At 43.5% G+C, this 22,993-nt stretch overlaps 1 protein-coding gene across 1 annotated transcript in view; it reads left to right on the top strand.

The window, feature by feature from the left end:
- The window catches only part of STPG2 (sperm tail PG-rich repeat containing 2), a 242,468-nt gene that overhangs the window by 126,065 nt on the left and 93,410 nt on the right, over positions 1 to 22,993 (top strand). The window contains exon 12 of the mRNA XM_056855812.1: positions 6,497 to 6,612. Within this exon, the coding sequence (XP_056711790.1) occupies positions 6,497 to 6,612 (116 nt within the window). The remainder of the gene's footprint in view (positions 1 to 6,496; positions 6,613 to 22,993) is intronic.

Here is a 22,993-nt window from a genome sequence, read left to right as displayed (position 1 = left end):
TAAAAAGTCTTTGTCTCTTTGTCTTCAGTGCACCATCAGTGTTCCTTTCAGGGGAAAGCGTGGTAAGCTTTTGACGTTGCTACGTTCTGTAGCATTGGCACAAACAAGATGGATGCCAGGAGACCCCTGTTTGTCTCTGGCTATACAGCACTGTTCCATCCTTGCATACTAGCTCCACTCCTGAACACCTTGCTGAGGGTACCAGGGTAGCCTAGGACTATTAGCATACCATAACAGTGTCTACTTGCTTCTTAAATGTGTGCTGAATTCCTGCAGTATAGATGACTGTGGGTGGTCTTGGAATGTTCTGTAGTTCTTTGTGGTCTGTGTTCACCTTGTTGGTGGAGTGTGTGCACATAGCTTTGATTCAAAAACGTTTAGAGCTGGCTTGGAGTGGTGAAAATTCTCTCCCTCACAGTTTGGTGGAGTCACACCTTCCTGTTTAGTTCCTTTTAGTCTGCTATAGCTGTAGCAGCATTAGGGAATCTGTCTTCAGAGTTGCCTTTTCTGAGGCCTAGTTTTTCTCTGCAACCTAAAAAAAGCCATTGTTCCTTTATTCTTCTCTTCAGTTTTCACCGCTTTCTTATCCTCTCCAGTAGTCTTCTATGATCTCTGGTGCCTGTGGTGATGGAAGACCACTTTCAAAAGGTGCCATCAGTGTGGGGCGAAAGCTGTCTTCCACTGATGGCCATGGTCTTTTCTTGTATCTGGGAGAGCAGCACACTGGAGATCTATGTACACTGCCTTAAATTGACTAATCACGCAAGGTGCAGAGCTGGTAGGTTCTGGACCACTCCTTGGGAAAGCATTTTCTTAGCGTCTGAGGCAATAAAAGACCGATCAGGATCAACTTTACAAAGTGCCTTTGTTCCAGCACCTCCTACACTAACACCAGAACCTTCAGTACCAAGCACTTTGATACAAAGTCACAAGATGACAAACCTAGCTCCTTGGTACCAAGCCAGCAAGCAAAGAAACCAAACAAGCATTGGTCTTGATAACCTTCTCTGGTGCTCTGCTAAACCTGAGAAGCAAAAAACAAAGCAACAACAACCATTGAAAATAGTCTCTGTCAGTTCTGACAGTGAGGTGCTCTCTCACAACCTTCTACTTCACTGATCCTGGTCCCACTGGTGGAGATAATGGGGGTGGATACTGTCACTGTGCTCAGCAACGTTTGAAGCCTGCATCCAGCTGAAGGAGCCATCTTCCATCTTAAATGGTTCAGAACCACTTAAGTTGAAGGAAAGCTCCTTAGGCTGGAGGCAGGGCTTCAAACTTTGACCAGAGCAGCTGGACCCACCCCACTGCAACTAGAGCTGATTATGGAAATCTTCCCATGCACCATTCCTGTTCAAGGAACCATGGTGGCCAACAGATCCACTTCTCTGGATGTCCAACTTAGTTGGCATCTTCTCAGTGGGAGAATTGGAGGAGTTCCCCATGCCTAGAAAAGGCCTTTGTCTGAGTAATTCGAGAGCTTGTGCCAGTCAGAATAAACACCACTTAGCCAGAGTATGCAACTTTAAGGCTGATGATGAAGAAAATGAAATAGTTAACCATTTTCTATTCCTTGGCTCCATCTTCCACCAAAAGGGAGAGTAAAACCAAGAAATCAGAAGGAGATTGAGCCTGGGAGGGTCAGCTATGAAGGAGCTAGAAAAGATTCTTAAGTGTAAGGATGTGTTGCTGGAGACCAAGATCACTATAATTCATACCATAGTATTCCTCGTTACTATGTATGGGTGTAAAAGTTGGACAATGAAGAAAGTTGATTAATTTGAAATGTGATGTCGGGGGAGAATTCTACGAATACTGTGGTCTATCAAAAAGACAAATCATGTGTTCCAGATCAAATCAAGTCTGAACTCTCCCTCGAATCTAAAATGATTAAACTGAGGCTATTGTACTGGGCACATTATGAGAAGACAAGAGTCACTTGAAAAGACAATAAGGCTAGAAAAAATTGAAGCAGTAAGAGAGGAAGATCCAACATGAGATGTATTGACTCAGTCAAGTTTGCAAGACCTGAGCAAGGCTATTAACAGTAGGACATTTTGGAGGTCCTTCATTCACATCTGTGTAGAAAGTGCTGCCAAGTCACAACTGACTTATGGTGACCCCAGCAAGAGGCTTTCAAGGCATGTGAGAAGCAGAAGTGGTTTGTCATTGCCCTCCTCTGTATAGTCTTCCTTGGTGGTCACCCTTCCAAGGACCGACCTTGCTTAGCTTCCAAGATCTGACAAGACTGGGCTGTACCATGCCACTTTCCCTCCCCATTCATTCACAGGGTTGCCATAAGTCAGAAGCGAATTGATGGCACTTAACTCACACACACAGCCAGTTGTACAATGTACAACGAATTGACTATTTTTAGTACATCTGCCCCCATAGGTGTCCTTCATCAGGGCACCTAGATTACATAATTCCAGGGAAGGGCCAGATCCTTTCCTCTTTATCAAGTTGGCTAGAGAATGTTCTCCCCTTCCCCCTGCCCTTAGTCATAGATAACTATGGATGTTTTTGTTGAGACACTAAAATACAAAACTGTATGCACCGTAAGTCAGTTCTGAATGCTGCAAGTTCCAGTCATTACACTTCTCAGCATAAAGTTTGGGTACTATTAACTAAATACAAGTCAAATGAAAACCAGCCTTGTGCTTTGGGAGATATGCTTAAGATGTGAGAACATCATTAAGAGAGATAGAATCTTGCCAACAACATGACCTTTATTGGTAATAGCTTTGCATTTTGCTTGGCATTTGTATAGTGCTGCAGATCGTCTTTTCATGAAAACATGTACTTTGGTTACACGCTGCTTTCTCATTCCACATGTTTGAGTCTTCGCACATGTATGTTTGTTGCTTTTTTATGCCGAGGGACTGGATGGTTGTGTAGTTCTCTGACCGTAATCTGAAGTGCCATTTATATCAAAATGAGCCGTAGGCAGAGTGCAAATGGACAATTACAGCACGGACATGTTGAGGACGTCTCTCTTGACCGCCTCATTGCTCCCTTGTTACTTTAGAGTAACAGGCCATGTGGATATATTGCTCAAGAGCCCCTTGACAGTTGCTGTGAAGTAAATTCGGTCACCTTAACATTTCCTTGGAAATGTTCATTATTGTTAACTGATTCTTAAATACTAGAAAAATAGCTGGGCGTGCTGGAGGAAAAGCTGGCAAAGGGTACTCGTGGCCCATCAAAGATTAACCAATATAAGCAAGAGCTTTCGTTGGTAAGAGTCTACTGTATCCAGGAATGAGTGATGTTTCAGGATGAAGTAGTAGGATGATTTCAGCTGTAAGGGTAGAAGGTTGCACTCACCCTCCTCCATATGTTCTGTACAGCACATCAGCTGTGGGTGTAATCACCCTTACTCACCCTCCTGTGGCCCCTTCCTTTCTGTTCTCGCAGTTAATGACAGCATCTATTTCCTTGGCTCCTTATAATGACTCACTGTATTGAGCGGACATCATTATGTAAGCATAGCTCATCCAGAGTCCCGTGAAGCCTATCTGGCTGACTGATCCTCCAACTTTAACAGCAGATGGCTACTGATAACGTAATTCCTGTGGTCCTCTGGTCAGTCGAATGTTCCTGGACTCTGCTCCTGAGACTAAATCATCTCCTTTCCCTAAAAAACCAAGCTCATCCTTCAGTAACTGTACCTTTAAAATCTTGGTATTTTTGTGGTGCTAAAATAAGAAAATTCTTGATGGAAGCATCCAGCTGCTTACAACCGCAGTTCCTGTTTTCATTGCATGTTTTCTGCAATGTCCTTTATATCTTCCAATCTGGACTTTTAATAACAGCTGCTTTTTTTTTTAATAAGCTCATAACAGGAGCCTGTAGTAAAGTTGATGGCAACTGAATTGTATGGGATTCACAAACACGCCTCCTGATGCAAAGGAAATTTGTGCTTGGATTTAAGAGCTCCATTTTGTAAAGCAGTCATTTCCCATTCCTCTTCTTCTGTACGGAAATGTTCACACTGAGGGGCCAGCAGCATAGATTTTCACTTTAAATTACCCGTTTCTCCTGTTCTGTGCTGCTTTTGCCCTGTAGCACTGGTTGACATTTCATAGAGAGTGAACCTGCATAGGGCCAGAAAATATATAATTATAAGAATCACCTTCTCTTGATTTTCCCATTACGTACCAATCACAGCGCAGGCAGGCTTTTCGTAGGTGTTTGCTGTGGAGCGAAAGAAGTTTTATTCTTTGTTGACCTGTGATTAAAATGTGGCATTTTGGTAAATAAATAGGAGATAGCTTCTGCATAATTCAGTTCTCAACTTGGTGCTATAAGAAGCTGGTAATGCGAGTCTTTGACCTGCATCACACAAGCAGCATACATATAATGGAAACTGTGTCCTAGGATAAAAATTATGTAGTAAAATGAAATTTTCCCCAGTGCTAAAAATACAGACGCAGCAAGAGGATTGCTATTAGGTTGCTTTATAAGTGAATAATTCCTTCATTCAATCTAAAAAAATTCCATTATATATTTTAAAAAGCTTGATGTCTAAGGTCAGGTTAGATCAAGCTCTCATATCTTCCTCACTCTCCCCCCTCCCCATTCATTAAATTGTACCCCCTCATTTGTAGCTACTCACCTTGGGAGTTTGTCCAGCTTAGCTAAGACCTGGTTAGCTGAGACCTGGGGCTCCTAAGGATGGTTGCATTTTAGCATGCATCCAAGTTATGGGCTGCATTCAGAGGGAAAGTAGAGGCAGGAGTCTGATGTTTCTGGGTTCCAAAAAGAGGTGATTTCGGAAGGGGCCCAGTGAATAAGTCTGTCGATGAAAGCTACTCATTGTTCTGCACTACCGCCAGGGAGAATGCAACTGTGTCTTCCCTAGGGATACTAAGTGCCAGGTGGCGGTGGGCACACCCCCGCCGATCCACCTGGCTGTCCTCTGACCAGCTAAAGGTCGCAGGCATGCGCGCCTACCCACGGCACCACTTCACTTCCAATTTACAGCCGGAAATGCCGCATCGCAAGGGGCCATTTTGAGTGGTAAAAGGCCCCTTGCGATGCAGCACTTCCGGGTGTAAATGCATTGCAAGGGGACTGGGAGTTTGAGTGGTAAACGGCCCCTTGCAATACATTTAACACCCAGAAGTGCCGTATGCTGATTCTATGACCTTAGGCAGTTCATGAGAGGGAGGGCATCTTGGCCACCTTCTCGGCACGGAGTAGGGGTTGTTAGGGGTGCGTGGGGGAGGTAGTTGTGAAATTCCTGCATTGTGCAGGGGATTGGACTAGATGACCCTGGTGGTCCCTTCCAACTCTATGATTCTATGATAAGGGTAGTTCAGGAGTGGACTCGGCTAACTAGGGAATTGGTGACCTCCCCCTTACTGGCAGTCTTCAAGCAGTGGCTGGACGAACACTTGTCATTGGGTTGGACTAGGTAGCCTGTATGGCCCCTTCAAGCCCTATGATTCTAATTTGAGAAAGATCCACGACATTAAAAAGTTATCTGTTCATTTTTGCTTGTATTAAGACAGATGGTATTATAACAGGACCAAAGGAAGGTGTATGATACTGTTGCCAGGGTAAAGCTATTCAGGGATCTGCTGGATTATTGCCTGGGTAGGAGACCTCCTAGAAGTTCATATATAAGTTGTTTTGAGAGCCATTGTTGTTGAGGTATGCTTATGGTGTTGGACTAGAGAGCCAGCATGGTGTAAAGGTCAAGAGCAGTGGTTTGGAGTGGTGGACTCTAATCTGGAGAACCGGGTTTGATTCCCCACTCCTACACGTGAAGCCAGCTGGGTGACCTTGGTCTAGTCACATCTCTCTTAGAGCTCTCTCAGCCCCAACTACCTCACAGGTGTCTGATAGGAGGAGGGGGAAGGGAAGGTAATTGTAAGCCAGTTTGATTTCTTCCTTAAGTGGTAGAGAAAGTTGGCATATAAAAATCAATTCTTATTCTTTTTCTTTTTCTTCTTCTTTTCCTTCTTCTTCTTCTGCTTCTGCTTCCACTTCTTCTGCTGCTGCTGCTGTTGTTGCTGTTGTTGTCATCAGGGAGACCAAGGTTCGAACTCCTTACTCAGCCACGACATAGATTGGGCAACCTTGGGGCACTCACTTTCTGTCATCATAACCCTCCCTGCAGGCTTGTTGCGAGGATAAAATGCTGGAGGGGAAAACTGTTTACACCACCACGATCTTGGAAGAATTGATGAATAAAATGTGATGCTTTATTGAAGAGTGGGGGAGCAAACATGATGAATGCTTCCATTCATTCATCAAGCCCAGTGGATGTATAGAAGACATTTTAATAACATGGTAGCATGTTGAAATGATGAAGAACAGGGTTTTGGGTTGTATTTATTGATGCTTATATTTTTATGACTGTGGAACATGATTGTAATCTCTTTTTTCTTTCAGGGCTGTAATTTTGACAATAAATATGACATGAATGTTTATCTTTTAAAATAATCACAACTTCTCATTTTATTCCCTCCCTTCCCCCTGTTTTTAGGACCAGGGGATTACAATCCAGTTGTGAAGTCAACTTCCTGTCTTACTTTATGGGTTTCTCGGGAAGAACGTTTCAAAGAGACAAAGGATGATAATCCTGGTCCTGGAGCTTATAAGGTTTGCTGATATTTGGTACTTATTTTTCCTTCTGGAAGGGTATATTTTTCTAGTGGGTGTTTCAAAAATTGTAATTACCTGGTTTGGCATAAAAATGTCTCCTGCTTATAATGCTGGTCAGTATTTTGGAATGAGCACAGTCCCCTGCCCCAATTTCTTCAGCTTGGAATATAAAATTAGATTCTGCCCATGTGGTGGTCCATCGACCAGGTATCTAAACTCAGTTATTTTGTAGGTTCACGTATGGAGGTGTTCAAAAATTAATACCCCTTATTCTTGATGAGACTCTCATTAATTGTCAGGCATTATATGACCACACTACGTGACAGAGAAGCCTTTTGGTTAGTGATTCGCTTCCCTATTTGCAACAGTGTTTTAATTCTTTCTGGCAGAAGTTTTATGTGGTCTGTAGTCCCCATGTAGATCTAAAACAAATTCTTTTTCCTGTGTGTGGAGGTGCGCGGGGGGGGGGGGGTGGAATTTCCATGTGGTTCTCTGCTGTGACTGCTGGTGCTGTAAGATTGGAATGGAGCCTGTGAAACCAAAGTACAAGTCTCATGGGAGGAAATTCTTGGGAAATGGACAAACTCCCCCCCCCAAAGAAACGCTCACTAATAATGCTTGTAAATAAATATAAAGTCAGTTCTGAACAAAGCCGAGGGATCATTTACTCTCATCTTTTCATATCACAGTTTCTACAAGATGAGAAACATGGCTCATGGGGACACAACCTGATACTCAGGTGCTATCAAGTTTAGACATTTATGCAGCTGGGAGCAAGATGTTGGTGCTTTCAGTTGACAGTAAAATTCTTTGAACACTACTTTGGTATTTGGCTGCAGCCAAACAGGACTATTTCTGGGATATTTTTTTAAAAAATTAATGGTGTCAGAATGTTCCAACATAACTGTATTCTGATTGAGATGGACAGGCCTGTTCAAATGTCTTAATAAGGCTTTTTGAGAACTTGAATAGATCTCAATCCAATTGACTTCTTCACTCAGTCTCCCTAAAATTGCCTTTGTTACTAACAGTGTCCATCTCACACTGCTTTTGTCCAAGAAGTTTCCATGATCCCCAACAGAGCCTTTTTTGGCGGTTAAAGAGGATACTGTCGAAGGCTTTCACGGTCAGAGTTCATTGGTTCTTGTAGGTTATCCGGGCTGTGTAACCGTGGTCTTGGTATTTTCTTTCCTGACGTTTCGCCAGCAGCTGTGGCAGGCATCTTCAGAGGAGTAACACTCCTCTGAGTAACACTTCAGAGGAGTGTTACTCCTCTGAAGATGCCTGCCACAGCTGCTGGCGAAACGTCAGGAAAGAAAATACCAAGACCACGGTTACACAGCCCGGATAACCTACAAGAACCAATAAAGAGGATACCTTTCTCCCTTTTCTCCAATGGATCCAATCCTTTATTTGCACCTATTTCACAAAGAAATAAATATTCCATATATTCATTAAGATGCGCATCCCCTTTTCATAGCTAAGGAAACGGGTGCTTGCTTTGTGGATTTTTCACATTTTATGTATCTATGGAATATTATGCCCAGAGAAGTTAGTCATGAAGATTTCTCTTCAGCTTTGGTAGGCTGGAGATGTTTCTTTTCAAAGGCTTTTGCATTTCCAACATTTCATCTTGTGGTGGTGGTGGTGGAGGAAAGTGATGTCAAGTCACAGCTGATTTTTGGTGTCCCCTTTTGGAGTTTTCAAGATGTTCAGAGGTGGTTTGCTGTTGCCTGCCTCTACATAGATACCCTGGTAGTCTCCCATCCAAATCTGAACCAGTGCCAACCCTGCTTAGCTTCCAAGATCTGACGAGATTGGGGTAGCCTGGACCATCCAGGTCAGGGCCCGTATTGTAAACCTTGTATAAATGTTGTACAATTCTTGCCTTTGGTGTACTTAGATGTATGGTGGTTGTTTATGATCGATTCATTTTATTACAGATGATATCAACTTTGATTGTGGGCGCCTTTGCCTGAAAAGTGGGACAGAAACATGAATAATTAGCAAATGCACTTATTTATTGAAAATTGAGGCTGTATATTTGATTACAGCCCCTGCACCAGAGTGAAAATCGTTAATCCACCCAGAATAAAGATGTGGGGTGTGCTGGGCTGAAATGGGAGGTGGTGAGCTCCAATCTTATCATGCTGTGACAGGACAAACCATTCATATGGCCCCAAAGCCACACCCCTGTCATTAAGTACTGAATTCGTGATCTGGCTGCGACATCTGTCACCCCATTGATCGCCAGGGTTGATTTGGCTGATCTGGATGGCTAGGCAGGTGTCCCCTCCCTCCCTCACTGCTCCATGTGCATCCCTCTCGAAGCGGCGTGCTCGGTGGAAGAGGACAACCATCCCAGATAGAAGGAGTGTACCGTTCTTCGGGGTGGGTGGGTACTGAATTCGCCACATCACCAAAGTCACCTTTTTGCACTTGATCATTTTGCTACCCATTGGAAAGAAAAAAAATCTAAAGAGTATAGAAATTGTTGATAAGATCATGTGTTTTTACCATGTCACTACCCTGAAACTTTATACTATCAAGGCTAAATTCCAGATGGGAGGAGAGCAATTCTGCCAAACACCTGCTTGTGCAAATTCCAAGTTCCATCCATCCAGCTGTCGGTGGAAAGACTATGATAGAGTCTCCCCTTTACACTGCGTTTTATCCCGATGCTGTAAATTGTCTTGAAGAAATCAATGTTGGCAAGTCAAGATAGCAATCTTTGAAATGAGTAGAAGTGATTGCCGCTGCAGGGCTTAATTGTCCTGTCCCCAGGTCAACTAAGCTGCTCTAACCACCTGATAAGTTGGTGCCAAAACTCAAAAGACCCTTAAGGTTACTTTCTAATACAGAGCTAGAAATTGCAGACAGAAGAGGAAAGCAGAGAAGCACAGAACATACACAAAATTGCTTGCATATTCCCTCAAGCCTCCTTTGTGTCCTAGTTCAGGTCTGTTCATTATAGTGTGCAGGAATTGTTGGTTTCAAATATTAGTAATGGGGAACAAAGATGCCTTTTAGACTGAAGACCAAAGAAAATGATATTATACAACTTTTTAGTGATAGTGCTTGGCCCGTGGAGTGCTCAGTGCTTATAAAGTCTGCAGGTCTAGATCACTGATGATCTTCCAGAGGTAGGTCGAGATTGCCTCGTTCCAGTGGCCCTCCGGAGGATTACGCACTGCTTGGTTTGTGTTTTGTTCTGATTGTGATTTCTATGTGTGGCTGTTATATGTCAATTATATTTTGGAAGGACTCATTATAACAACCCACACCAGGGCCAACAGAAAGTAACAAGATGTTCCATTAATGCATTCTTCTGGGCTCTTATTTATTTTTAAAATGTTGTTGAGGCTATGGTTTTATTACAGTTGTAAGCCACCAGAAGGGCTGCTTGTGAATGGAAATGGTAATTTAATAAATAACATTTCCAAACTTATATTAGTCATATATGCAGATTTCTAAATCATGTAGTATTCTTTATACTGTCCTTCCAATTCCAATACATTATTTAACATACAGCTCTGCTTGCAAAAATCCAATAACATAATTTATTCTTTATTTTACCAAAAATATGCAGATTTGTTAACCCAAGTTGCAACAGTCAATTTAGATACAGTACATGCAACTTAATCCATCATTTAAAACATTTTTTATATGTTAGACAATTTTATGACATTTCTGTCATGTTGAATGATAGTTGCTTCTTTAACTTGACAGGGTAAAAGTTGGTGGTACGTCAAAATCTTCCTACTCCTCTTCCTTAGAATGCAAAATTTCCTTTTATTTCTCTTCTTTAGAAAACGTATTATTAACCTGATCCTTGGCCTACTGTAGGCTGTAATATGAGAGCTTGCAAAATATAATTATAGTAGAACAGCCATATATAGAAATATTTCCCCTATCATCTAAAATGTGGCTTAGTGACTTACAGAAAGTAGCTTACATTCCCCCCCCCTCCAATAAAATACTATGTACCTAGCCTTAAAATAGTCAAGTAACAAGAAGGGATCCTTTAAACCAGGGGTGTCAAACATAAGGCCTGAGAGCTGGATCTAGCCCCTTGAGAGCTCTTATACAGCCTGCAAGCCAGCCAAGGCAGCCACCCCCCTTCGATCTGGGCTGACGAGGCATGGTCCAGCTCGAACAAGTGACATTTATGTCATATCTGGCCCTCATCACAATTGAGTTGGACACCCCAGCTTAAAACTTTGCAGTGAACAGGTTCGACAGGCCAATATACAATGTCCAACAACCATGATTCCTTGTGAGCTGATCCTTGAGTCTGTCGCCTTCCATCTCTAGCAGCTACAAAATAGATTTTATGGCTGCATAGGAGCTTTGGCATTTCAGTTTGACTGCCTTCTGCCTCACAAGCAGCTTTTGTATCTGTGCAGGAGGTGAAATCAGTCCTCTCCCAGGATCATGAATGGTTGGGTCAGGTAATTAAATGATAAGGGGGCATACCATGACTCCCATAAGAATGGATGGAAAATAAACTCAATGATAAAGAGGGCTTAAACACCAAACAGTAAGACTTAGAAACACACTCACATATATAAATTACATTTATATTTAAGTACAGGCTAACAGATTAATATGTTTACTGTTAATTCATATTGGGGTCTCCAACTTTTTTTGAGCCTGCAGGCGCCTTTGGAATTCTGACACAGTGTGGTGGGTGCCACCACAAAATGGCTGCCATAGGAGACAGTCAACCACAAAATGTCACGGAGTGAGGTTATGCATAACTCTAATAGTAATTCTTCAACATTTCAGTCAGAAGCTGTGTTAAACAGGATGCCCTTTTAAATGAACGTAGTGTTTTAAAATATTTTCTTGCAGACATGCAGGTAACCTTCAGCCATGGTGGCAGATTCATAGCTAGGCCATCTAGAAGACCATGAAACTGACACTGTGTGTATGTGACTTAAAAACCCAGAAACAGGCTTAAACTGCTCACAAACAGACTATCAAAAAATGAGCTCTCTGGTCACAACTGGTGAGTAGAAGTGAGCCAAAGCAGTGGGTGATCATGTATCTTTAGTAAAAAGTAGTCCAAGTCTGGAAAAACTTGATATTAATATTATCATGCATCACACACATTTTTATTTAAAGTTTAATGTTTGTAGTATGAGCCTGGTAGTTCAGTGGCAACCTTAATGGAAGATGTAGAATCATAAGCAGTGGTCCTGATTGCTTGTGGAGAAGTTCGTCTAATTCTGTCACTCATTCTGAGGCACAGAGCTACTGAATCATTACAGTAGGTTTCAAATTGCTGTGACTGAAAGGTGAAACAGGGTTTTCATTCTTATTCATTCCCTTTAATCCTTGAGGGGCCTATGTATGTTTATGAAAATGAGATGAATCGAGAATAATTTAAAAGGAGAAGGACAGGACGCGGAATGCTTCCGTTCATATTCATAGCTAGGCATCTAGAAGACCGTGAAACTGACACTGTGTGTTTGTGACTTAAAGACATTAAAAGAATCCTGCTGAATCATCTCACAGATCTATACCGTAGCCAGCATCCTGTTTCCTACAGTGGCCAATTAGAGGCCCCCTGAAAAGCCACCAGCAGGACACAAAGGTAAATAGCCCTGTCCTGTTGCTCTCCAGAAAGCAGCACACCACCTATGAATGTGAAATTCCCTTTAGTCATCATGGCTCATAGACCTGTCCTCCATGAATGTGAACAGTCCCCATCTGCGCTAGTGGCTGTCATCATATCATGTGACAGCAAAACCCTCCAATTTTTCAAGATGATTATGCTTTCTTCTGCTTCTTCTGCTTCTTCTTTTTCTTCTTCTTCTGCTTCTTCTTCTGCTTCCTCCTCCTCCTCCTCTTCCTCCTCCTCCTCCTGTAGCAGCCTCTGTGTTATGAGTCATGTTGGCTTTGGAACTCAGTCGTTTACAGAGCATAGGAGTCAATGGGAATGGTGGTAATTGTCACAAAGTTCTTTTGTGCATAGAAGCCCTTAGGCATACCTAAATGAGCTCTCTGGATTGAAACCTGGGGAGGGGCCATGGCTCAGTGGTAGAGCCTCTGCTTGGCATGCAGAAGGTCCCAGCTTCAATCCCCGGCATCTCCCGTTAAAGGGACTAGGCGAGTAGGTGACGTGAAAGACCTCTGCCTGAGACCCTGGAGAGCGGCTGCCAGCCTGAGTAGACAATACTGACTTTGATGGACCAAGGGTCTGATTCAGTATAAGGCAGCTTCATGTGTTCATGTGTTCATACCTTAGGTTGTAATACCTTCTACATTAGTCTGTGGGATTTCCCCTTTTGTTTTGCTTTCACTAGTGCACACTTATCCTTGAAGCCTTGAAAAAGGCTTTCAGAGAAGCCCCCCTTGGACCCTAGTGGTATATTCAACTAATAGCTAACAGCCCCTTCTTAGGCAAGGTGCTTGAGCATGTGTGGGCTGGGTTCACCCTTCGGAAGATTTCCTGCCCTGTAGCCTGGGTGCTTGCTGCAGCACAGTAGAGCAGTGGGGGATGGAGGTAAAGCTGTAGAGTTTAGGTGGAATCCTAAAGTGTCACACTGATGCACTGATGTCACTTCACAAAGCTTATTTTGCATGTTCCCACCCCCTACAGCTCCTTCAGGTAGCTAGTGCTTGGCTGGCAACCCGGGGTAGAGGAAATCTCAGGAGCATTCTGTTGATGAGGCAGAATATAATTTTTTAGGAATAAATAAATGCATTGTAAAAACAGGTTCATCTTTTAGCAAAAGAACCTTCGTATATCTAATTGGAGTTGAATTTATCTCTGAAGACCAGGGGACAGTTAGAAATGCATTTGCCCAAGAACGATCGATCGATCGATCGATCGATAGATAGATAGATAGATAGATAGATAGATAGATAATCTTTATTACGGTCAATGACCAGCACAAGTAACCTATAAAAGCACCAGTTTACATAAATATAGAATATCTGTATATCAGAATAAAACATGGTGATTCAGTTATTAACATGAATAAAATCACTTCAGTAAAAGGGGAACACATAACATTAGGGCTGTCACCCCTCATTTCAGGACTGTGGATTGGCGTGGACCCACCTCCGCCGTGCATCCATTGCAGCAGCACAAAATCTAGCCACTGAGTATGTTATATCGGAGTTTACGTCTTGTAACAGAGTCGGAATGTAGGTATATCCCACATATCCAGAGAATTTGTGAATTATTGGTGAGATAAACCTTTCTCGGATAGCTGTATAACGTTGACAATAAAACAAGACATGTTCTAAAGTTTCTATGGATCCGGAACCACAGGGGCATTTCCTCTCCTCATATGGGATCTTCTTGAACCGGCCTTCTTGAATGGCTGAAGGGAGGGCTTGACATCTGGCCAAGGTAAAGGCTCTTCGGTGTTTAGGAATTTCCAGACTGGTTAAATACTCCATAGGAGTAGTAAGATACCTCCTGGATTCACTAATGATGAAGATAGGTGTTTTGGCCAGATCTATTTGACGTTCTGTGTCAATTATATGCTGTTTGACCTTGGCCTGGGCGTAGCCCATGTCAATTAGTACCTGCTGTGTGAATCCTAATGTTGACAATTTATCCATCACTGCCCGTTTCCATGCTGATTGGAAATTATCCTTTATAATTAAGGGAGCGAGACCACGTGGGAGACAGGATAGCTTAAGCCAGTTATTAATTGGAATTATCCATACTCTGGCTTCCACACATATGAAGACCTTCTCAAGGTGTAGAGTGGCATTGGAAACAAATGTTGGTACTTGCAGGGCTGATCTCAAAAACTTAGATTGCACACGTTCTAATGATGATAAATTGGCATAAGGGCCTAAATGAGTGCCATACAGAAACTGCGCAATCGACTTGGCTTCAAACCTGAGGGCTACCGGGATGCAATGGCCACCTTTAGTCCTAAGATATTTCAATATGGCGGCTGTGCTTCTCTGTGCGTTCCTAGCAGCATATTCACCATTGGCTTTTCTATTTCCAGAGGAATGAAAAATTACTCCCAGGTATTTGAAGCATTTGACCTGTTCTATCTCATGTACCTCAATGTGCCATGATAATAGATTGGGTCTCCTTGCAAATGCCATGATTTTCGTTTTTTGGTAATTGAGTTGTAAATTATTCTCCTTGCAGTATGTTGCCACTGCTTCCATGGCTCTTCTAAGCCCTATCGGTGAGAAATTCATATTAGGGCTGTCGATTCGGTTCCATCTGAACTGAAAAACAGCTGAATTTTCCACGATTCGGTGGTTTTCAGTTCGGATGGAACTGAATTCAAAAAAGGCGGGAAAATGACAAGCTGAATTCAGCGAGTTTGGGCGATTGCTGAATAAATTCGGCAAATTCGGGGGCTCCGAATCAGCAGCATAACCGTCAGTTAGTAAGCAACTCGCAGCATTTTCCCGCAGCCAACGGTGGCCAAGCTGGGTCTTCTCCTGGCCAATCAGAACAGGGATTCTCCCTTTTCAATTGGCCAGGAGAAGAGTATAAAAACTCCCATCCTCCCATCCCGTCCCGAGTCTGGAACTCATTTCCTTCCATTTTGGTGCTGCTGCTCCTGACTCTGAGAGATCCCGATTCCTGCTTACTGGAATAGGACTGGATTGGATTTACTTCTTGTCCCTGCTCCTGCTGGAAGACATCCAGACAGTTTCATTTTGGGGGTTTTCCTCTATACCTTTTCTCCTGTGTGTGTGTGTGTGTGGGGGGGAGAAAGCAGATTCTGTGTGTGTGTGTGTGTGTGTGTGTGTGTGTGGGAAGCCAAAGGGGGGGGGGTTTGCTTGTTCTGCTGTGTGTTTGTGCCTGCTCACCTCTGCAGGAGTTTACGTTCTGCTTTTTTTCTGCCCGTGGCCTGGCCACCCTCGCCTGGAGTTGAGCACGAGCGGTGGTGTGCGCATGTGAGTCTTTCCCTTCGCTCGCCAACCGCCCCGCCTCCTCCTTGGGTGGTTTGTAGGTGCTTGAGCCGAGCCGTACTGGCTTGAGGGGGGGATTTGGTGCCCACTCGCCTTTATTTGGGGTTGAGACGAGTCGTACTGGTTTGAGGGGGAGGGGGTTTGCCAGTTCTGCCGTGTGTTTGTGCCCTCTTGCCTCTGCGGGAGGTTGCGTTCTGCTTTTTTTTCCTGCCTGTGGCCTGGCCAGTGAGTTCAGTCCATGCAGCGGTGCGCACATGTGAGTCTCTCCCTCTGCTCGCCAACCGCCCCACCTCCTCCTTGGGTCGTTTGTAGGTGGTTGTCAACTGTGCCTGGAGTGAGGGTTGTCTGTCTCTCTGCCAGGGCTGTGTGTGTTCCCTCTGTTTATCCCCATTCTGATTATTTAGGTGGTTGCCTCGGGTTTCCCCCCAAGCCGCGGAAAGCTGCAAATGTGTTTGTAATGGCTTTATTGCAATGGGCAGATGGGGGGCCCTTCCAGCCCCCATAACTTGGGACCCACTGACCCAATCTTCACAAAACTTGGGGGTTCTTGCAAGAAGGGTCCCCTCAAGCTACACTGAACATTTGGGACCTCTACCTCAAAAAATGCTCCCCCCGGAGCTGCGGAAAGGCGCAAATGTGTTTTTAATGGCTTTAAATGGCCGGATTTATTTGCAAACTCTGAACTTAGTGCCGAATTCCACGGATCCTAATCGGGGGAGTTCGGACTTCAACATTTCCCAAATAAAAACTGGCCGAATTTTGCCGAATCCAAATTTTACCGAATTTTTTTTTCAACAGCCCTACTTCATATATAGTGTCTACAGTACACACAGTGATTATGTCTAGGGAGTAAGAGGTTTGTCGCAAACAGTGTTTGCTTCCCAAGTCTGAACTTTTCTTTCTCCTCAGTTTCTCAGAAGCCAAATATGAATGGTTCCTGGAAGTCAGATAATTCTTCGACTCAGTTCAGAAAAAAACAAAGTTTGGGGTGTTTGAAATCAAGCTGTAGGCTCATGTACCTCTTCTCCTCTGTCTTGTATGCCTTCCCTGCCAATTTCATTTTTAGCACTAAGTAGAAATGCTGCCGAATTTCTCCTGCTTTGTAGCTCAAGAAATAGTTCTACCATGCTCGTTATATTGAGAAATACCATGAGGAAGAATGAGGCTTTCCCAAGCGCTCTTCAGCTTGTAAATTTTAAGCGATAATTTTCTAATCTGTCTTCATGTCTGAGCTATATGCATGGAGATGAAGGGGGGGGGGGAAACGGGACTTGCCTAGCTAGATGGAGTCTCTGAGAGAGACTGCAATTCAGTGGATGGGCACTTAACTGGAAGTAAGCTCTATAGAACACAGTGGGACTTAGTTACAACTAAATTCAGTCAACATTGGGCTAAAGGGAAGGAAGGAAAGGGGAAGTCCTGAGCAGATCAGAATGATCTATTCATGATATTTCAGAGAAGAGCTTGGCTTGTGGAGAGCTCTCCAATCTCTACCACTAAGCATAGTTCTCCATGGCATCGGTTAACAAAGATTAGTGCTTTTCTTTCAAACCAAAATTGGAAACCATAGCTTAAAATGGGTTTTGGTTTGAAGAAAAGTAACTAACCATTTGTCAGTCCAGATGTCAGGCATCTTATAAGAATGCTAAATAAGAAACACAAAAGGAACTTTTGTTTTTGGAGAAAGGAGCATATGAGCCCATGGCTCATTTTCAATCCTCTAAACCACATAGGAGAGGAGAACCATCTGCCCACACCACCCTTCCTGGAGGAAGAGCCAGGTAAAAGTACAGAAGATAAGAATGGTTGTGTTTGTTTCGAACAGGCCATAAGAGACGCTGCAGTCCTATAGAGAGTTAGTCCATTTCAATGAGCATACATTGAAATAACTGCATAGGATTGCACTGTTAGTTGTATTAAGATTGTATTTATAGGAACACCATGTTAAAACTATCATAGTTCTAATGCAGCAGTTTTCAGACTTTGTTCCAGGGAATCCTGGAGTCCTTAACAGTGATCCTCAGCAAGTAAATCAGTAGTGGTGAATAGGCTTCTCTGAAAGTCAGCTTTCCCCCTTGCAGGGAGCAACCTCTGAAAGTATTGGGTGAGTACTGGCTCACATTCTCAGTTCAAATGGGATCATGGCGAGTCCCCAAAGGCCTGATCAGTGCCCCTTGTGGACTGAATGTGCTTCCTAGGATATGCCTCATATCCTCTGGCAGAAATGTAAGGATTCCCAAGTAAATTAATTGACGATGAAGGCAATCGGTTTGAAAAGCACTGATTTAGAGGAATGTGCAGAGCTCTCTCTGCCATCCAAGTTGCATATGTTGCTGAGATGTTAGCTTCTGCTTTTCTAGGAGTATAAATTATTCATTTGGTCACAGCAGATGACTCTAACGACAATGTTTAACTGGCCAGCGTATGCCAAAATGCTGTGGCTTCAAATTAATTGTGATCGGGAGCCTTGCAAATAAACCCATTGTGAATGCTGTAAGGGCTGAGAAGATGAGCTACAGAGATGCTGATGAGGCACAGAAAGAGCGACCAGCTGAGGCTCCAAATCTCGACTGCCATGTGCTGCAGCCACCACTCCAAGCTTAATGTCGAGAAGATGACTTTATTATACAGATAAAGGATCTGACCACATCCATGCAGCATGAATCAAAAAGCTGTGTTTCTCCAGTGTAGCAGCTGTGCCGTTGGCCAGGAGCCTCTGTGTTTATAGCTCCATCAGCAATGTCTTGCCTTGGCCCAGTTATTCGTGCCCAGAGAAGCCGAGTGAACGATAGCATCAATATGACCGAGGCTCTGTTATAATGGTGTAGATTCTCTTCAGCACCATTAAAGATAAAGGTAGTCCCCTGTGCAAGCACTGGGTCATTCCTGACCCATGGGGTGACGTCACATCCTGATGTTTACTAGGCAGACTATGTTTCCGGAGTGGTTTGCCTTTGCTTTCCCCAGTTGTCTACACTTTACCCCCAGCAAGCTGGGTACTCATTTTATTGACCTTGGAAGGATGGAAGGCTGAGCCAGGTACCTGAAACTGACTTCCGTTGGGATCAAACTCAGGTCATGAGCAGAGCTTGGACTGCAGTACTGCAGCTTACCACTCTGCGCCACAGGGCACACCGTTAGTCAGATATTAAAGAGTTGGTTTCTTTGAAACTCTAGTTCAAACAAAAGGCTCACGGAGCTGTTCTGAGGTGGTACAAAAAGATCGTTTGCACAGTCTATGAAGGAGAATGGTTTCTGTCCTCACAGCAGCCGGAGCAGAGTTGTTGAAGGGTGGTTAGAAGAGCTTTTGACAGCATAGTATGTTATACCAGCCATGCAATTTGCTAGGAATGCTGCTGAATCCCCAAAATAATTGCAATAAGGTAGGAGCTCAAAGCTCCGGAAAGGAGTGAGTCATTTCTTGAGCAGGTGACATCCTTGCTGAAGGCAAGAAACAATTTGGTTCCATTTCTGGATTTGTTTTGAGTTGCCATCACGAACATTAAACATTTGCATGAGGACCAGATTCAGGCACAATCTGCGTCTTGTTCGAGTCTCATGTCAAATCTCCCCCCGCGGGCAGTTTCCCATTCTACTGTAGGCAGCTCCACCTATTACAGTATTGTTCATTATGCGTAATCCGAGGAAGGAGTTTATTTTCTGTTATGCTATTTGTGTGAGGTCAGTTTTCTGGAATGTGTGACAGCACGGTGTAGTGGTTAAGAGTGGTGGATTGTAATCTGGAGAACTGGGTTTGATTCCCCACTCCTACACATGAAGCCAGCTGGGTGACCTTGGACCAGTCACAGTTCTCTCAGAACTCAGCCCCACCTACATCACAAGGTTTCTGTTGAGGGTAGAGAATGGGAAGCAGACTGTAAGCAGGTTTGATTCTCCTTAAAAGGTAGGGAAAATCTGAATATAAAAACCAACTCATCTTCTTCTCATCATCATCATCATCATCATCATCAGTCTCTCTGCATGGCCTTGTAATTGGCAGTGACAAGGTGGTGTGGTAGTACTGACATCTCTGTGGTTAGCACTGTCTGAAGAGCCTGTTGAACATAGCTATAGACCAGTGTCATTTATCCCTTCTCCCCCCGCCCCCTTAATTTCTTTCTCAGACTGAGGGAACGAATGACCACTGCTCATCCAAAGTTAAAGTTCCAGCGCTGCATAGAGAAACGGTTGCTGTCCTTGCATTGGTGTACAGAGCCATCCTCACTTGTAGAGCGACAGCAGCCACTTGGTAGTGGCAGTTGGCCCTCGAAAGATGTGTGACTTACACGCATGCTGGTACGGCAGGTGGTTCTGTCACAGAGTACGTGTTGCTCAAGGTTGGTTTGGTTGAGGGATAAAGGTATCACTTGAAGAGTGGGTTGGATGAATTGATCAACTTTTCAGACCTTTCTCAGGGCACAGTCCTCGAAGGTGTGAAATAAAGACTGACTTGACTGACCGTTTGCATGCATGCTGCCTTTCTTCTTCTGGAGAGCCAGCGTAGTGTAGTGGTTAAGAGCGGTGGTTTGGACCGATGGACTCTGATCTGGAGAACCAAGTTTGATTCCCCACTCCTCCACTTGAGTGACGGACGCTAATCTGGTGAACTGGATTTGTTTCCTTGCTCCTACACATGAAGCCAGCTGAGTGACCTTGGGCGAGTCACACTCTCTCAGCCCCACCTACCTCACAGGGTGTCTGTTGTGGGAGGGGAAGGGAAGGTGATTGTAAGTGGGTTTGATTCTTCCTTAAATGGTAGAGAAAGTCGACATATAAAAACCAACTCTTCTTCTTCTTCTATGGCAAAATAAGCATAATCCCACACATTTGGAATTTCCTAAGAAGACTTGGCACCTCTCTTCTTACATCATTGGAATCAGGCAGTGTAGGACAAGTACATTTTTTAAAAATGTGAAACGGGGACAGAGAGACTGCAGGACTGTGGAAGCTTTGGGGCCTGAGGGCTTGTTAGCTGTTAGTAGCCAGGGCAAGTAGTCTGAATTTCAAACAGTCGTTCAGCCAGACATTGGTTGTGGAACTCATTATCATTCTTTAAATGTTGAAATAGCAGATAATACCTTCCATTCCTTCATGTTTACAGGTCCCTATGCAAATCTGCTTTCATTAACATTATGTGATTGCTAGTTTACGCATTATGTCCTGCTTGCTCAGTTCTTCATCAAGAATAAAAGAAGTTATTTACATAGCATGATGAATATTTATCATTACTTTATCTTCCCCAGTAGTACTTAAGTAGCAAACAGCAGGTTAGTTAAGTTAAAAGAAATGCCAAGGGTGTACAATATTGCCATTTTAAAAGCAAAAGAGACAGAATTGTTCATGTTCCTATTTATAATCCAGCCCTCATTTGCTGTTTTTCATGATTAAATTGATCTAATAGCTGTAAATGGTTTTGCGTCATCTGCTAAGAAAATGGTGGAAGTATTTTTTTTAATAGTGAGTGCCTTGCCATTCCCTCCCAAAGGTTTAGTGCATTAACTATTTTTAAGTCTCATTAAAATAGTTTTAGATGGGGTTCAACCTTAAACTTTGAAAAAGCATTTACTGAAGCTTGGTAGTGAGGAAACACTTTTATTGTGACTCGCATGCCAGGTTTTAGAATTTTCCTGTAGAAAAATGCCTAAGTCTGTAAGACAGGAGAATGAAGTCAAAAGTCCAAATCAATAGTTTATCAGTGTAATTATTTCATTGGACTTGAGTCTGAAACAGTACACATTTAATTTCTCTCACAGCAGCATTGTCTTTAACCTTTTGTACTGTATTTCTTCAAAATCACGGGCACACATCTTCCGCTAGAATTATTACTTATAACATGTTTGAATACTGACAACTATCTCCAGGTCTTATCATTGTGCTGTCCCTTTCTTCCTGCTGTCTTTGGACAGTCAACTGAGAAGTGAGGCAAAAGCCTGACGGCTCTTTCCCTTTACCTGCAGCATGGAGCTCCTGCCTACTCTGGACTGCCTCCAGGGTCCTGTGGTTCCTCCTTCGTATAGAGCTACCTATCATGGAATCATAGAGCTGGAAGGGACCACCAGGGTCATCTAGTCCAACCCCCTGCACAATGCAGAAAATTCACAACTCCCCCCATACCCCAGTGACCCCTACTCCATGTCCAGAAGATGGCCAAGATGCCCTCCCTCTCATCATCTGCTTAAGGTCATAGAATCAGCATTGCTGACCTCTTCTTAATGTCTAGAGGGAAACTCTTTTGATTTAATTTCAACCCGTTGGTTCTGGTCCGACCTTCTGGGGCAACAGAAAACAACTCGGCACCCTCCTCTATATGACAGCCCTTCAAGTACTTGGAGATGGTTATCATGTCCCCTCTCAGTCTTCTCCTCTTCAGGCTAAACTTACCCAGGCACATAAACATATCAGGCACTTGTAGGCTGCAGAACTGAATCCCTCCCTGTGCAGGCTACTTTACTTCAGTGGTGGTGGAAAATGCTGTCAAGTTACAGCTGACTTATGGCGATCCCATAGGGTTTTCAAGGGAAGAGACGTTCAGAGGTGGTTTGCCATTGCCTGCCTCTGCGTGGGCTGAGAGAGTTCTGAGAAAACTGTGACTGGCCCAAGGTCACCCAGCAGGCTTCATGTGGAGGAGTGGGGAAACAAACCCAGTTCACCAGATTAGAGTCCGCCGCTCTTAACCACAACATCACGCTGGCTTTCAGTTTCCTTCTGGGCTAGCCATAATCACTTCTGTTTGGCTCAGAGACTGCCCTGGGAGTTTATTGGGGTCTATAGGATATGGTGTGCCACATTATGCAAATAAACTTTGTAAATGGAAGGGAAACTGGTTTTTTTTGCCTGTATTGACCAAGTAACACTGCATCAAAGTGCCAAATTAACTGCTTAACCTGAGCTGCCCTCCCAAGTCAAAGCTTTACAAATCCCATTTTAGTTTAAAATTGACCCAGTAGGAATTAAAATACATACAGACACAACTATGAGACTTAATTAGAATCCATCTTCAGCCACGCTCAAACTCCATTAAATTACCACTAAACAGATGGGGCAAATCATTATTATCATTATGAGGGAAATGTACTCATGAAAATAAGCATTCTCTCTCATTTCATCAACATTCATGGTATCCTGTGCCAGCAGAAACTCTGAGCTAAGCTTTCTAATAAGTACCATATGAAATTAAGATTTTATAGTGTCACAACGCAACAAAACACCCACTAATGCTTTGTGTAACCAAAAATTAGGGAGGTTTGTATTTCACACAGTCGAATCTGATCAGTCTTAGTGGGCATTACAGTTGTCTCTGCGGCACCATCTCAGAAGCACAAGAGAGGCTTGCTGGATTGTCCATCGACTATCTATTCAGTCCAACCTCCCAAAGGTATGTTAGGAAAGAAAATGTCTCCCGTGTCCCCTGATGAGCATAAAACAAAACCAACGTTGTTCAAAATGCAGGCAGCCAATCACTCAGCTG

This window comes from Euleptes europaea, chromosome 9, assembly GCF_029931775.1.
Source record: "Euleptes europaea isolate rEulEur1 chromosome 9, rEulEur1.hap1, whole genome shotgun sequence".
Lineage (NCBI taxonomy): Eukaryota > Metazoa > Chordata > Lepidosauria > Squamata > Sphaerodactylidae > Euleptes > Euleptes europaea.
This window is presented reverse-complemented; position numbering and strand designations above follow the sequence as displayed.